General features: G+C 39.4%; 1 protein-coding gene across 1 annotated transcript; it reads right to left on the minus strand.

The window, feature by feature from the left end:
- Positions 1-8,264: 8,264 nt before the first annotated feature.
- On the minus strand, positions 8,265-11,965 carry LOC115754061 (translin-associated protein X). Its single transcript, XM_030692985.2, has 8 exons — positions 11,849-11,965; positions 11,609-11,709; positions 10,983-11,062; positions 10,565-10,706; positions 10,336-10,485; positions 9,083-9,284; positions 8,542-8,646; positions 8,265-8,450 (listed from the first exon to the last, which is right to left on the minus strand). The coding sequence occupies exons 1-7, from the start codon at positions 11,913-11,915 to the stop codon at positions 8,543-8,545; spliced, it is 846 nt and encodes a 281-aa protein (XP_030548845.1). The 5' UTR covers positions 11,916-11,965; the 3' UTR covers positions 8,265-8,450; position 8,542.
- Positions 11,966-15,079: the final 3,114 nt, after the last annotated feature.

Consider the following 15,079-nt stretch of genomic DNA (forward strand, 5'->3'; position numbering starts at 1 on the left):
TCTTTCTTATTTAATTCGTTCATCAACTCGTCGCCATTTTCTCCATTTTTGAAATAGTTCTTTATATAAGTGGAAAATGTTTTCCCAGACTATAGCTTATTTTTTTCCCGAACCAAATATTGGAGAATCCGAAAAATGTTTTAGTGAAAGTTTTTTTTTTCACAAAATAAACGGAGCCTTACAAATGACAAATTTTCTTATCTTGATGTAACGATTGAGTGTCTGCGGGTAGAGGTGGGCGGTTCAAAATTACACACTCACCGTCGGACGCTATAGAGTACTGTAAGATCGTGCGAAATCGGAGACCAAGACAACACAAGGACCGATTTCGACTTTACTGAAACCTATTTCGAATATCCTAAAATCTGAAACCGGATCGATTTCAATCGGACCGATTCTCCGATTTTCAATTCTTCTTGAGAGCCACGTTCACCTTTAATCTGCGGCGCTCGATAACAAAAACGTCTAACAAAGTAACCCTACAGTTTAAGTTAATGAACTTTTTTCATTTTTTGTGTGGTCGAAAGCAACCCTTAATCAAATCGTGCTTCTTCCGACTCGCGTTCCTCCACCTGTCGCCGGATTGACTCCCGAGTCAAAGGTCGACTGAACCCATGTATTTATTTTTATTTTATTTTTTTGGCCTGCTGAATTCGTCATATTTTATTTTATAAAAACGTATTTCTGGCAGAGCAAATAAAAAGTAATATTTGAAGTGATAATGATGAAAAGAAAAGGAAAAAAATGCTTCGAAACTCGCGCCGGGTTGACTCAGGGTCACGTGACGGAGCGGCAGACCCGTGAGCAGATACACATGTGGATACAGCATGGCGGTCATGCCCGTCGGACGTGCACATGATAATGTTTCCTTTTTCTCTTTTTGTCCTTAATTTCTTTTTATTTCTTATTTATTTTTTTCCGCCTTTATCTTTGAAACTTCAGGGGGACTCGGCTTCTCGGGGACGAAACGAAAGGGCACTCTTCGCACCCGCCAAGGGTCATCGGTTGGATCCTTGCCCTTGGCCCGCCCATCATCCACGTGTCGGAAAGTGGTGGCCCCGACATTGTTGTCCGATGCCCCTCCCGTTTATTTATTTTTTTTTTTATTTTAGGTCAAGATATTCTTAAGGGTTTTGATTGAAATATCCGTTCGGGGTTCGCCCTATACTTTTCTGTAATCCATTAACTTTTCTTAAAACGAAAAGAGAAAATAGTTAAATGACTCGACATTTTGATATGTCAATTTTTGTAAAGGTCAATTATATTGCATACAATGTGAGAGTCAAAATTAAATTGTCGCAAGAACATTGCCGGAAAAATTTAATAACCCTAAGTCGCACTAAGCAGAGCACGAGTCCAAATTTTTGGAGAAAATACATATACGAAGGTCCAGGGATACACCACAAGGTAGTAACACGTGGTGTAACCGACCAATCGAAAGTAGGATACATGTACTTATGATGCCAAGTGGCAACAGATTTATATCACTCAAACAATAGTGATTAGCTAGTCACACCATGTCGTCTCCTTCACATGATTGATTTGATTTACCGTAACATACACACTCTATGTATATGTGAATAATAAGAAAGTTAAACACTTTAATCTTTGGTGCAATTAAATTTTACTTCACTGGTCGTCCTTGAATACGTTCACCCATTTGAACTGCATTGCTCTTTATTTCAATACACTGTTATTGAATTAATTATTGCCTAACGCACTAAGCTCGTCCAATGGTACAATTAGATGAAGATTTCTAAGTGAAGATTTTTTGGCGATTCACTATTTGGTGTGCGAAAACTTTTAGGCTGCGGGATCTTGGTGAGGTGAGCGCTTAACGTGTTCAATTTGAGCATCGAACCATCGCATTGACTTGTTATTTTTGTTCTATTTTTAAAAGGGCACGTCTCTTCTTAGTTAGTCAATGATTGAAGAAATATAAGAAATCAAACGAATTTTCATCTCGCCGTCTTAAATATAGAATAGGGAAAATTCCAAAACTACCCTCGCAATGGGGCCATTTTCGTCCAAATTTTCAAAAACCCACATGAAGTCGGCGACTGTCTCTCAAAAGACTCCCCGAAGTCATCCACGGCCACAAAACTCGCCGGACGATGATCACACGCTTGTCACGTGCCTGATTTTGCCCCATGGACTTGTTCATTTTGGTCCTCATAACGCCTAATTTGAAGCGAAAAAAAAAAAAAGCAAATTTCTCCAATTGGATTGTGGAATTCTTTTTCCAAAAAAAAAAAAAAAATCAACTACCAAGAGAACTTTAAAAAAAGGGAAAAAATTCTATTAAAAATCTCAAATGAGCTCATTTTCTCAAATAAGGATCCGAAGTGAACTTTATTACAAACAAAGGTTTGAAGTGCTCTCTTTATTTCTAAGAAGGGTATGATCGAATGGTATTTTTATCTATTATTTTTTTTACAGAAAAGAGTAAAGGACAAAAATACCCTTCAATCGGATCATTATTTGAAGTAAAGAGGGCATTTCAAATTTTTATTTAAAATAAAGTTCATTTCGAGCTTTTATTTAATAAAATGAGGACATTTGGACTCTAATTTTTCCTTGAAAAAATGACGTATTATCTGAGAATTTTTTTTTTTCAGATTTTCCATTCAAAATAGGTAGTCGGGAAAGAAACGGCAGACCGGCACGATGGAAAAGACCGACAAGGCAGCCATGACGGCCCCGACAGACCGGAAATCCCGTCCCAGAAAAGCGTGGGGACAGCCGTAGCTGTGTCTTCCCTCCGGCTAGGGAGCCCCGGGCCTTCTTGTACACGTTTCGGCATGTCTATATGCCACGTCACCTACTGAAGCGACACGTGGGGCCACCTTCTTCTTTGCTTTTGCCATTTTTCTTGTCCCTCTATGACCCACGAGTGGACCCCCCAACTCTTTGGTCCGAACCCGGCCCATAGCTCGACCGAAACGAAGGCACTTCGCCTACTAAATCGAGAAGACAATTACCTCAAATTGCTACATGCTCGAGTAAAGTCCTAAATTACTTCTTCTGAATTCTAAAATATAAAATTCGAGAGTATTTTCTGAAAAAAAAAAAAATATATTTTTTCTCCCAATTTATAAACCTGAATAAAGTCTTTAAATCGTTTCGTTTGAACTCTGAAACGTAAAATTTGAGGCACTCCGTGAGATGAATGGAAGAAAAATATTTTCTCTCAATTTAGAAGGGTAATGATAGGAAAGGTAGACTTTACATCATCTATGGATGGTTACCGCCGAATAGAGTTGTATAGTAGCATCCCACTCCTTGGATAAATCATTGAAGTTTCGACTCCCGCGTCGTTTACCTATGCTTCGTACGGTGTTTTTAAACCGACTTATCGGTGACGTACCAGTGGTTCAAAGACAATGCGAGTTGTGAGTTTCAACGTAAATAATTTCATGGGTAAAAGCCACAAAAAATCATAAACTATACTCATTATGACATGTTTAATTTATTTTTTTTTTGTGACATCAAAATATCCAAATTTATACCCGTGTGACACATTTATCCCAAATTTATACCGTCTGGTAACGTAATTTTATTTTCTATTTTTGAAATAAAAATTTATTTTGAAAATAAATTTGGAATAGAAAAGAGAAGTTAAAATTTTCGAGTCTCTATTTTTGGAACAAAAATGAGAAATAAGAATTCTTCTTATTGTTTGCTCTTTCTATCGTGCTCCGATCGTTGGTCGCCAGTCCATTGTCCCCTAGTCGGTTGCTTACTGTTGCTAATTGCCAATCCGTCAATCTCGATAATTTTAAAATTTTATATTGTTATCAAATGAATTTTTATGTGGTTAACAAATGAGTTCATTACTAAAAACTCGTCCAAAAATTAGAAATAAATTCATTTCCGGTGCATGGATGGATGGGAGATTGGAATTTGCAAAAGCGAATTGGGAAAGAAAGATGAAGAGTTTGACTTGACAGGGACAAAACGTGAGGGTGTCGGATGGGTCAAGCTGGTCTGGTGCGGGGTGGGACTGAGGAGAGAGAGAGAGATAGAGAGAGGCAGAGAGGGCGGGAAAGTGACAGCTGGCGAGCTGGGGGAAGTGGGGCGCAGAATCGGATCTTTGGAGGAGCAACAGTGTCGTTTTATTCGACGGCCTCTTTCCTTCGCGTCGTTTTTCATTGAAAGCGCGAAAGCAACGGCAATAAATAAAACACCCCACAAAAACGCACAAAAAAAAAAAAAAAAAGAAACGAGAGAGAGTGGCTCATCCTCCCTTCAATGTCAAATGCCCACTGGTCCAATGACCAACGGGATAACTTTATTTTCCATGTGACCGTGAGTTCGATTCATATCATCGCCGAGTCTTTTATTGACTCGTGTGGCGTTGTCCAATTACGACATATCATGTGCGGTTGCGATAACGAATTCATCGACCTTGGATTCTCAAATCGCAGGCAAATAATGTGGAGTGATCATAGTTTGAACATATATTCTACAAAGGGTATCAGCTCGCGATAGCAAATGGTTCGAAGGGGATCACTAAAACTAGTAAACCCTTGGCATCATTTTGCTAGAGAATAAGTAAACGAAAGTAAATTAAGGAGAGATAATAAGAAAAGCAAGAAATCAACGATGCCTGGAACTTTGGCTCGGACAGGCTACCTTTTATCAGTTCATGAACGAAATGTTTCATTTTTCAGAAAAAAAAAAAACACGACATTTCTGCAGCTTTAAGTAGGAAAACCTCATAATCAATTGAAGTGCTAAATTCAAAATGAACGATCTTTTCTCGGCACTCACGCTAGAGATTCCTAGATCGAGTCAGACTGCCCAATGACTAGACTATCTAACCATTGGACCTTGTGCCCGAGACAAGGATGACGTGGCAGCCCGGAAAGAAAATCGTACTTACTTTTATTAACCCCGGTCTCTTTATTAGGGCTTGGAATTCCCTTTTCCGTTCTAAAAGCACTGAGATATTTTTATTTTTCCGTTCCGGCAGTATTTCTCGGACGCTAACGATCCGTCTGGCAACGTTTTCGATTATCTATTTTTCTATTTATATTTTCGTTCTCCGAAACAGAAAAAGAACGAAAATTTATTTATGCACGTCAATTGATTTTCCGTTCCTGCATGGGCCATGCCCTCGGGCTCCGAAAATCGAAAACCAAACCTAACCAGATTTCGGGTTCGGTACCTTCTCACTTTGGAATCGATTATCCTCCATTTAATACCTTTGGAAATGCCAAGTGAATTCGTTCAGCTGGAGCTAATGCACGCCCACGGGACTCGAGGGTTTACTTTTTAGGCGTTTCCATTGGGTAGATAGAATCTACCAAATTAAATTGCCTTGTCGTTACGGGCTTAAACAGTTGAGTAGGGCCAGCTGAATTGCTAAACCTAATTTCTGCGTACGGCTCTAAGTCGGTCTCGAAACATCAATAGCCGAATGACTAAATGTAACTGGCGAGCGCCCTCCGTCCTCACCTACGACGCCAACCCCTACGCCGGCCGGACGTGCGTAGCTACGAAACACGCACGTGCTTTGTCGCAAACTCGAGCTTTTAAGGCCCGGTGGCCACGACACATCTCTATTAAATGGTCCTGCCCTCCGTCGTCCGCCCTCGAGACCCCTTTGGCAAGCGCGCCCATCAACGGCCGAGACGGAAGGGGGGGCTGCCACGATCGCGAGTTGCAACCGCCGCAAGCAACGGCATCGGCTCGTGTAAGAGTTCTTCTGACGTGAGTTACATTAATTGAGATTGATATTTACTATTTTACGGTGTTGGTTTAAGATACAAAGATTTTTAATCAGTCTAATATGTGATTGGCTTGTGTGGGTCAAGTAAAGCCTGGCCTAAAATGAGAAGATTTGCGACTGAAAACTCTATAAATAGTGTTTAAGTCTCTCCTCCAACCCTAATGCACACAAAACATTGCATAAGAAGCAGTTACAAAATGGGGCAATTTCATTGAACTAATGATGAAAAACAGAACCAAACCGAACTGTTAGGGTAAGCGGCTAAACCGAATTGAATCGCAACCCGAACCGAACGGAAAATCTGATTTAGTTCGGTTCAATTTTTTTTATTTTTTTTTATTTTTTTCCTTTTTTTGGTTTAAACGTCCAACGGCCGCCAACCATTGATTTAGGACAACAACCCTTGCCGGCCCTTGGGCAAGGGTAGCGAAGCTCTCTTGGCCGCAGGTGAGGGGTCGCGGCTCTAACGCTTGCGACCAATGGGGGTCGCCAACCCTCGGCCACCACCCACCCTTTAAACCCAAAAGGAAGAAAGAAAAGAAAGAAAAAGAAAAACAAACAAATAAAAAAGAATGGTTATTTTTTCCCACATTGCTAATATTAAGAAGAAGGGAGATTTTAAGTTAGGTTCAACTAACTGAACCGAAATAGGCCAAACCATAAAAGAGAATCGTTATTTTTCAATTTTCCAAACCGAATAGAACCGAAACGCACGAAATTTTCGATTCAGATCATTTCGATTAACAATTTGTTTCTGTTTTTCGGTTCCATTTTGACGCCTCTAAAAGATATAGAGGGCAATATAGGAGAATGTACTTGTGCTTTGGATTATCGGTATTTCGCATCAAGAATAATGATTTTCAAATCATGTGTGTAAATTCCTTTTTCTTCGTGATGGTGTTCTGTATTTTGGCTATGATGGGGCGCTATTTTCGCGGCTTACACCTCGATCCATCGCGGCTTACACCCCGATCCATCTTGGGTCCCGCTAATACGCGGCTAAGTTCATTCTAAAAGTACAAATTAGCGCGGAATCAAATCGATTGTCGCCCGCCCAAAACGTTAAACACGTAGGGTTATGTGTGCAGTGAAGTACCGGACAAAAGGACGACTCCACCGACCACCGGAACGTGGTGTTTGCCGGTGGGGATGTGACCAGCGAGAAGACTGATGGCCAAATCTCAAACGGCACAAATGCATATGCCGGCTTCCAATAGATTTGCCTCACAACCCTTAATTAATAATACGCAGGACTTTCGTTTCACCTAACTCCCATCTAATTTAAAAGCGCGCCAGTTGCATTTTGCCTCTTTCTTGATCATCCGTGCCCCTAAAGCCACCGCGCATAGTCTTTGACGAGAAGCGTCAGTTTCGAATTGTGCACGTGCGAGACTCTCGCCGAGGAGGAATTGTTTCCATCCTAAGGGGTTAGTTTACGCGACGAGTATGTTCAATCAAAGGTATGATCAATTCCTAAGTAGTGGCCGAATGTCACGAGCGGGGTGATGTTGAGCAGACTTCTTACCAAAATAAACATCTCATTGTCTACCTTGGAAAGCAGATCTCCGTGCTCTAAAGAAAACAGCTCGCTACGTTTTGTACGATTCGCACGACGTGCATGTCGGGTCGGCACGACATGGGAAGAATTGATCGATCGGGTTCGTGTCGTCCGAAAACATACACGGCGTCGTACGGCCCATATTGCAAGCTCTTTTTAAAAAATATATATATAGAGATGGGCCCACATCACGCGGTTTTGGCCCACAACCTATTTAGGAGGTTCATGATGACAGCTTAACTAGAATTGAATCCCACGTGCGTGCACTTTTGATGCTTGAAAAAAATAAAATAAAAAATAACCAATCCTTAGCCTGAAATGAAGGGAAAAAATTTGAGTGTTTATGAGCTCGTGCAGGAGATGCTCGCAAATCGTTCATTAGTATGCTCAGCGCGAGTGCCGCTTCACCGTGGATTGCCTCAAAACACTTCGTTTTGCGCTTTCGCACCGATTCTTCAGATCGAGTGTAGCATGAGCAAAAGAGAAATCAGACAGTTGATGTTCAAAGTCCAGCCGTGTGGCCTTAGTCAAGTTCATTCACTCGACAGTTGACGTTCGACGTCCTGCGGTGCGACCTTTAATCAAATATCCATCCACTCTCCGTCTCCAGCCTTCTCGAACGAGGCACGCCCTTCATCGACAACAATCATGATGTCCCAGAGTAATCAGAACGCTCTCTCCCAAGAACTAGTTCGGCTTTATATCGAGAGAGCTGAGTAGGGCTTCTGCGTTGTTTGGCTGAAGCTCAAGCTCCGATGAAGCTGGGCCTTTTCTGTAATAAGTTTGATTCGACCGTAACATGTGTGCTTTGATGATACCAAGGTGAGAGAAAACTAACAAAAGCTTCGGAAAGAGGGGGCAATTGTCCTCTTTAAGTTGTCAACAAAGCTTGTGCAACTTGAAAATCCAACCATCCCATGTCAAAATCTCCTTAACACACCCCGCCCCGACCCCCCCAAACAACAAACAAAATAAGCTCAATTACAACATACCGTTCACCACCTGCCACAAGTAAAACAGGATCCAGCAGGGAGGTTTTCAATAGGATACATGACAGACAGAGCTCCTTCCCCTTAAGTTGTTGCAGAAGCTTTGCTGTTTTTGGGCCCCAAGATCTTCGCTAGAAGCAAACTCGATACATCTCGACCTCAGAACCGCCTGCAAGACAAGCATTCCTTGTTATCATTTTTATTAAGAGACAGAATAAAATTGACCATAATGTAAGGACTTGGAATGTGAAGGAGTGTACTTCATAGATCAATTCCCTCGGCAACCCCTATCAAAGAGTAACTTGGGACATCAGATCCGAGCAGTGGGATATATTCTGATCCTCTTACGTGGATGCTAAAGCAAGCTGAACACGGAAGAACCTGTCAGAGCTTGGGGGGAATTTAATTCTGATGCATGAAGAGGAAGTGTTTTCCAAAGCAACCAAGCACATAATAAGATTTTAAATTCACTGTGATATTTTGAAGTACACAACTTCTAGTACCTTTCAGTCTCAGCACAACTCCAATAAGGTTAGAAAAGAAAAGGAAGAGTAAATGCAGAAGGAAATTCACAAAACTCAAAACTAGCAAAGGTTCAAGTTTAAATCATTTGGAAAAAGCTACACCCATAGCACTTTCCATAGCTGAACGAAAATTCATGACTAACTCGGTGAAGTGACGATTTAATGCCTCAGACTCAGCTAAATGATATCTGTCTGTAATGCCATCAAACAAGAAGGCCAGAAATGATCATGAAGCAATAGTACACTGATGTCAGCCATGAAAGTGGGAGCATAATACCATTCTCAATTTTTATCACACTTTGCAGCATCGTCTCCATCTTCGTCTTCATATCATGAGGTTCGTCCATGTGTGGCACTAAAAGGGTCAGCTCACGGTGTATTTCACGCACGAATTTACATATCTTTTCAGCAAATTCAAGTTCACCATCTGATATTCGACCAATAGCCAGCCTCATAAGCTCCCCTGTCAAATCTGCAAGCTTCACAGGAACAAATAACAGTTTTAAGTTTCTGAAGAAATATCAGCTCCAAGTAAATTTAGCTTGCAAGCATTTCAAGTGTTTGCCAGTACATGGGCGGGCTTTGCTTAATCAAGCACACATTTGACTCCTCTAGATGACCGGAATCAACTGACTCAAGTTTTGAACAGACTGAACTAGTTCAAAAGATCAATTGAAAATAGCAAATAAAAGATATTTCAACGCTTTATCCTGAGTGCTTTTCCTATGCCAATGCTGTGACTTGTCCTGGGTATATAGTACATGCCAATTAGCTTGCAAGCATTTCAAGTGTTTGCCAGTACATGTGCGGGCTTTGCTTAATCAAGCACACATTTGACTCCTCTAGATGACCAGAATCAACTGACTCAAGTTTTGAACATACTGCACTAGTTGAAAAGATCAATTGAAAAGAGCAAATAAAAGATATTTCAACGCTTTATCCTGAGTGCTTTTCTTATGCCAATGCTGTGACTTGTCCTGGGTATATAGTATCTCCAGCTTCTCCTTTTTTTCCCCATCCACCAAACTCTACAAAGATGCAAGAGTTATCCTAAGAATATAGACTCCCATCATTCATTTCATCCCCGAAATGCATAAATAAAAATACTTAATAGTTTCTATCACTTTCTGACAAAATAGATTCTGAGACCTCAGTACACATGAATGCAGCTAAATATGGCTAAGAAGGGTATGATTCATAACTTCAATACTTCAATATGGAGGTTCTCATATGGTTCATAACATGTATATGGGAAAGAAATATTACGAGTCCTTGCAGTTGGAAAATGGCTAGAGCACTAAATATTTTCTCATGTCAGAGTTAACCTATGTATAATGTTGTAACCAAGAAACATACAATTATGCTTCTTCTTACTGCCCATTGGAACAAAAGCTAAAACATGTTTTCATATACTCTCTGACTTAACAACTTATGAGGGAGTGCACTCAATTACTTTTCAGGCAATGATTGATGTACTCTAGTGGGTAAAGTAGTCACGAGTGCATATACTATGAAGTTTTAGGTCATTACCCCAAGAATATAATCAAGGATATTAATCTGCAAAGGTTCATGAGATGGGTCGCTCAGTGATGACAAAGAAGCATTCATCTCCTTGAGATTTAAAAGGGTCCCAGATTTACAAAATCTACAGAGAGTGGCGGCCTCGACGTACTCCTGTATCTGCAAGTCAAAGCGTAAAATTAGGCAATTGCAGTAATCTATTTAGGCCTTTGAAGCAGACAGAGAAACTATCACAAACCCCTGGAGAGTATGCCCGTCGTAGTTTCCAAAAGTCACTGCCTTGCAACTCTTTTACCAGTCTAGCTATGTACTGATCCATAACAGTTGCTAAATCATTGTGTGCCTTCTCCAAGACTTCCTCTTTGTTGTTTTTACTGATTCTGCAATAAGCACGACATGGGACGTGGTTCATTCCAAGTAGACTGGGAAGGTAAATTTTACGAATTGATCATGCAAACTAGTTTGATGATGCCTGCTGCTCACAATTTTATCAATAACAGCAAGAATCAAAGAATTAGATCAACCTTACCAAAAAAAAAAAAAAAAAAAAGAATTAGATCATTCGACTGTACCAAAAAAAAAAAAAGAATTAGATCATTCGGCCCATTTTAAAAGGCATAGCACCAAGAAGAAAAAGATATACCAAAAAATATTACCTGTGCACCTGAAATATAACCTTCTTGCTGTTCGAGGTTATGTCTCGACTCGCTTTTACTACCCTTTCGCGTTTTTCATTCTACAGATGCACATTGAGGTTGTCAGACAAATATTTGAACAGAAAGAAGGGAACCCAATAGTAGGGAAAGGTCATATAGCAACAAAAGGCCAAGGTATGTAAGCACGATTCAGATAAAAGGCCACTATCATAGAGCAATTTCCATCTACACGCGATTCGAAGGAGCATGTATCATGCCCAAAACATTCAGCTTCATCTGATTTTTAACTTCAGGCAACATAACCAATCGGGGATGCTCATTGATCAATACCCTGAACCTCTGTGTTTCAGCGCAACTTAGTTCTTATGCAAGTGAAGGCTAGGGCCAGCCAACTTACTCACGGCATTGCGCACCAATAAAAACACCCTTTAACGTGAACACTATGCACAGCTTCAACACCAGTCCCTCGAGTGAAAAAGGCAATCCCAGAAGCTTACTGTACAGAATCTTACACCTTTCAATTTCTCCATATACTCGGAAAATCGCTTTAATCACACTCACTGCTGTCTATGCCCACATCTCGATAACAATGTACCAATGAGCGAGAGAGAGAGCGAAAACATTACGAGATTGTTGAGGTAATCGGCGTAGGTGGAGAAGGCGCCCTTGAGAGAAGACTGAGTCGCCATCGTCCTGGCCTTCTTAGCTGAGCTCTGGAAATTTGCCCCTGCCAAGTCGTATCCCGCAGAATAAGTGATACACGCGGCACAGAGAGAGAGAGAGAGAGAGAGAGAGTAAATCCTAGGGTTTTGCAGGAAAGAGTGAGTTGCTAAGAAGAAGAAGAAGAAGAAGTTGGAGTAGCAGACATTGACGGAGGCGATGGGGCTTGGAGGCCATCACATATAACTTCTGGATTGCGGAGGAGCACATCATCTGCCTCGCTCTCGCCCCCACATCAGTAAAAGCTTATTTTTCTCTTTTATTCATTTTTCAGTAACCTTAAAAGTTCATTTACGAGTTTGAATAATTAATTAATTAATTAATATTATTTTTTGTTCATTCATTATAATAAATCGGTCATTTTTAAAATATATAGATATTTTTAAATTATTAATTTTTTTTACCAAATTAAAGAAAAATTAATAATCAACACGATGTCTAAACTATTTTTCCCAATTCCATTTAATTTTGAAGCGTCTCTTTTAATTCACGTTACGGATATTTTCCTAACATGATCTGTCATGTCACATGAGCATTTATTACATCAAGATAAGGATTGGTTAACATAATAACGAAATAACATGATTGTCAATATCAAGTAACCCAAAAAAAAAAAGAAAAAGAAAGTCATTTAACAAGAGTATTAATGAAGAAGTCGCGAAAACTTTATGGTCTATACAATAGTAAAAGTAAAATCTCATCTATCGCAGTGTGCAGCAGATGTTCTTGCTATTTTAGTTTCCTAATTACAAACTTAACTAAAATTAATGAATATATCATGAAACATAAAAATGCGGGAATTTTATCTATCTAAAACAAGTAGGAACAAAATTTAAGTTGATACAAATACGATATATAATTTAATAGCAGTCGTAGATATCCTTGTAATTTTTTTGTGTAAATGGAAAGGGCTAATTATGTAAGTTGGACATTATTGTGCTTTGGGTAAAAAAAAAAACACAAAAAAGTCTATTTGAGCAAGGCATAGTTTGAAGATCTGGGCCAGCCTACTCCGGGTCACCAAGAATTATGGGTCGAGAACCGGGCCGATGGGCTTAGTAAGGCCCATACCCAAAAGAAAGACAGGAATCTTGGAAGTACCTTTTTTTTTTTTTTTTTTTTTGTAACACCATAAAAAATACTAAACCGATATAACTATGACGAATTTATCTCAAACTATTTTTTTAACCTAAAAAAATCATAAATCGGTACGCTTATGATAAATTTTCCCCAAACTATTTTTTAACCACAAAAAATTCCTAAACTTGTACATTTGTAACTGATTTATTCCTCCCGTTAGTTTCCGTTAAATTAGTTTAATATCACGAAAAAACTCTAAACCGATACACCTGTGACAAGCAGAAAGTAAAAATCCCAAATTGCTATAGTCGTTGCCTACCGCATGTCATCCAACTCAACAATTTGACGGTTAAATTTAACGAAAACTAACGGATGATGAATTTATCACGGGTGTTCTAATTTGAAGTTTTTCCACCCCGTTAATATATTTTTTGAAACTATGAAAGGGACACAACAAAAATATTGGGTGCACATGTCAGTAGAGAGATGTGATTTTTAGGTGCATATTTCGGCATATTTTCTTTCCCCGTATTTTTTTTACTGTCTAATCGCACGAGCATGCGTGCGCGACAAGTTATTAAAGCCCTTTGACCTTTTGGGCTTCAACTGCTAAATTTCACGTCATCGTCATCAAGACTCTGGACATTTTTGCATGGCATTCGCCTGGAAACCATCTACGAAGATGCCTGTGGCTTCCTATATATTATAACAAGAGAAAGAAACGTCGTCGTGTGATAAAAAATAATGATGATGATGATGATGATGATCTCACAGATAGGACCGCCTTCTTCCGAAAGATTTCCTAGCAAGTGCCGAGAAAAACCGCGCGACTATGACTATGGACGTTGATATCTCCGGACCGACGGGGCCGCGACAATTTTCCTAATCTCTACGTTTCACCCACGAGGAAGTTTCTGATGTCGTAATTTTATTTGCGTGCGCATGGAATTATATGTTTTTCTTTCTTCCCAAGAAATTTCTCTATTCTTATCTTCATTGGTCCCCGGGGCACTTGGTTTTTTTAGCACCTCTCGTGCGTATAGAATGCGGGGGGCCACCAATTTTTAATTCGAGGAACGAAGCACGGTGTAGGAACCACAACTTGAAAGCGACAGTGCCGGCTCTTTCCATGAAATCGCATGCGTCGAAAATAGGGGTAGCGACCCAGATAGTTTCCGAACCTTGAACCGTCGTGCAATATGATTTTTGAACTTTTAATTTGTTCAATATAATCTCTGGATTTTAGTCTAATGCTCAATGTAATCCCTGAATTTTTGATTCGTTAAATATGATCCTTGGACTTTCGGTATATGTTCAACGAACACTCGATTATATGAAAACGTTCAATGCAATCCTTTTAGCAATTTGAGATCATGGACAATATTAAACGTTTTTATTTAATCCAATGACTAAATTGTAACATGTACCAAAAGTTATGGGGCTCCACTAAATATAGTTAAAGTTCATGGATCGCATTGCACAATTGGCTAAAATGCAAGGACCACATTGACCGAAACTAAAAATTTAGAGATTACTTTGTACATTGGAATAGAGTTCGGGATCCATTTATCTCGTTTTCCCTTAGAAATATTGTCCCGTACCATTCAACGATTATAATATCGGGAGGACTGCGTTATTAAACAGACAAAATCTAGTAAGAGTTGATAAGTTACTAACGAATTTTTTCCGATTAAAAGATAAGAAAAATTGATAGTCTGTAGACTATATATATAAGAAAAAGTCAGACGGATCTTTTTAGAACGCCAATTAAATTTACAATAAGTTATCAAAACGACAGGGAACTGGCAACTTCTTCTTTTTTTGGTCGGAAATCGGCAACTTCTTTCACCAGCACTTTTTCGTCACCAACCTTTTTTTTTTTTTTTCAGAAAATGTATAAGTAGGAGATAAAATACCTGGAATATATTCACTAGAAGTCCTTAATGCAGAATGCTTGATCGTCGACTCTTCCATGCACAAAGAAAATAAAAGAAAATAAATGAATGTTTAGTGTTCAACACCGGAAAATATTATAAATCCTTCTCAATCAATGTGATTTTTTTTTTCCCCTTGAAATCGTGGAAATAATTCCAAGATAGCATGTGACGAGGTCTTTTTACGTTTGTTATAATAACACACATAGTCCTTGTACTTTGGTCAAACGTGTAATGCCGTCGTCCCGAGTTTGTTCAATACAAGACGTAACAAGGTCTTTTTACAATTGGAATATTAGCACAATGGTTCTCGAACTTTGATTCGATATATAATATTGTCGTCCCTAATTTATTTGACGCGGT

Source organism: Rhodamnia argentea, chromosome 5 (assembly GCF_020921035.1).
Source record: "Rhodamnia argentea isolate NSW1041297 chromosome 5, ASM2092103v1, whole genome shotgun sequence".
Lineage (NCBI taxonomy): Eukaryota > Viridiplantae > Streptophyta > Magnoliopsida > Myrtales > Myrtaceae > Rhodamnia > Rhodamnia argentea.

Bases quoted from the DNA above. Each gene is read 5' to 3' on its own strand.
- LOC115754061 (XM_030692985.2), bottom strand. From the start codon at position 11,915: ATGATGTGCTCCTCCGCAATCCAGAAGTTATATGTGATGGCCTCCAAG. The intron at 11,710-11,848 runs GTCTGCTACTCC...ACGACTTGGCAG, and splicing joins GCCCCATCGCCTCCGTCAAT to GGGCAAATTTCCAGAGCTCA. The intron at 11,063-11,608 runs GTAATGTTTTCG...GTGCATCTGTAG, and splicing joins CCGATTACCTCAACAATCTC to AATGAAAAACGCGAAAGGGT.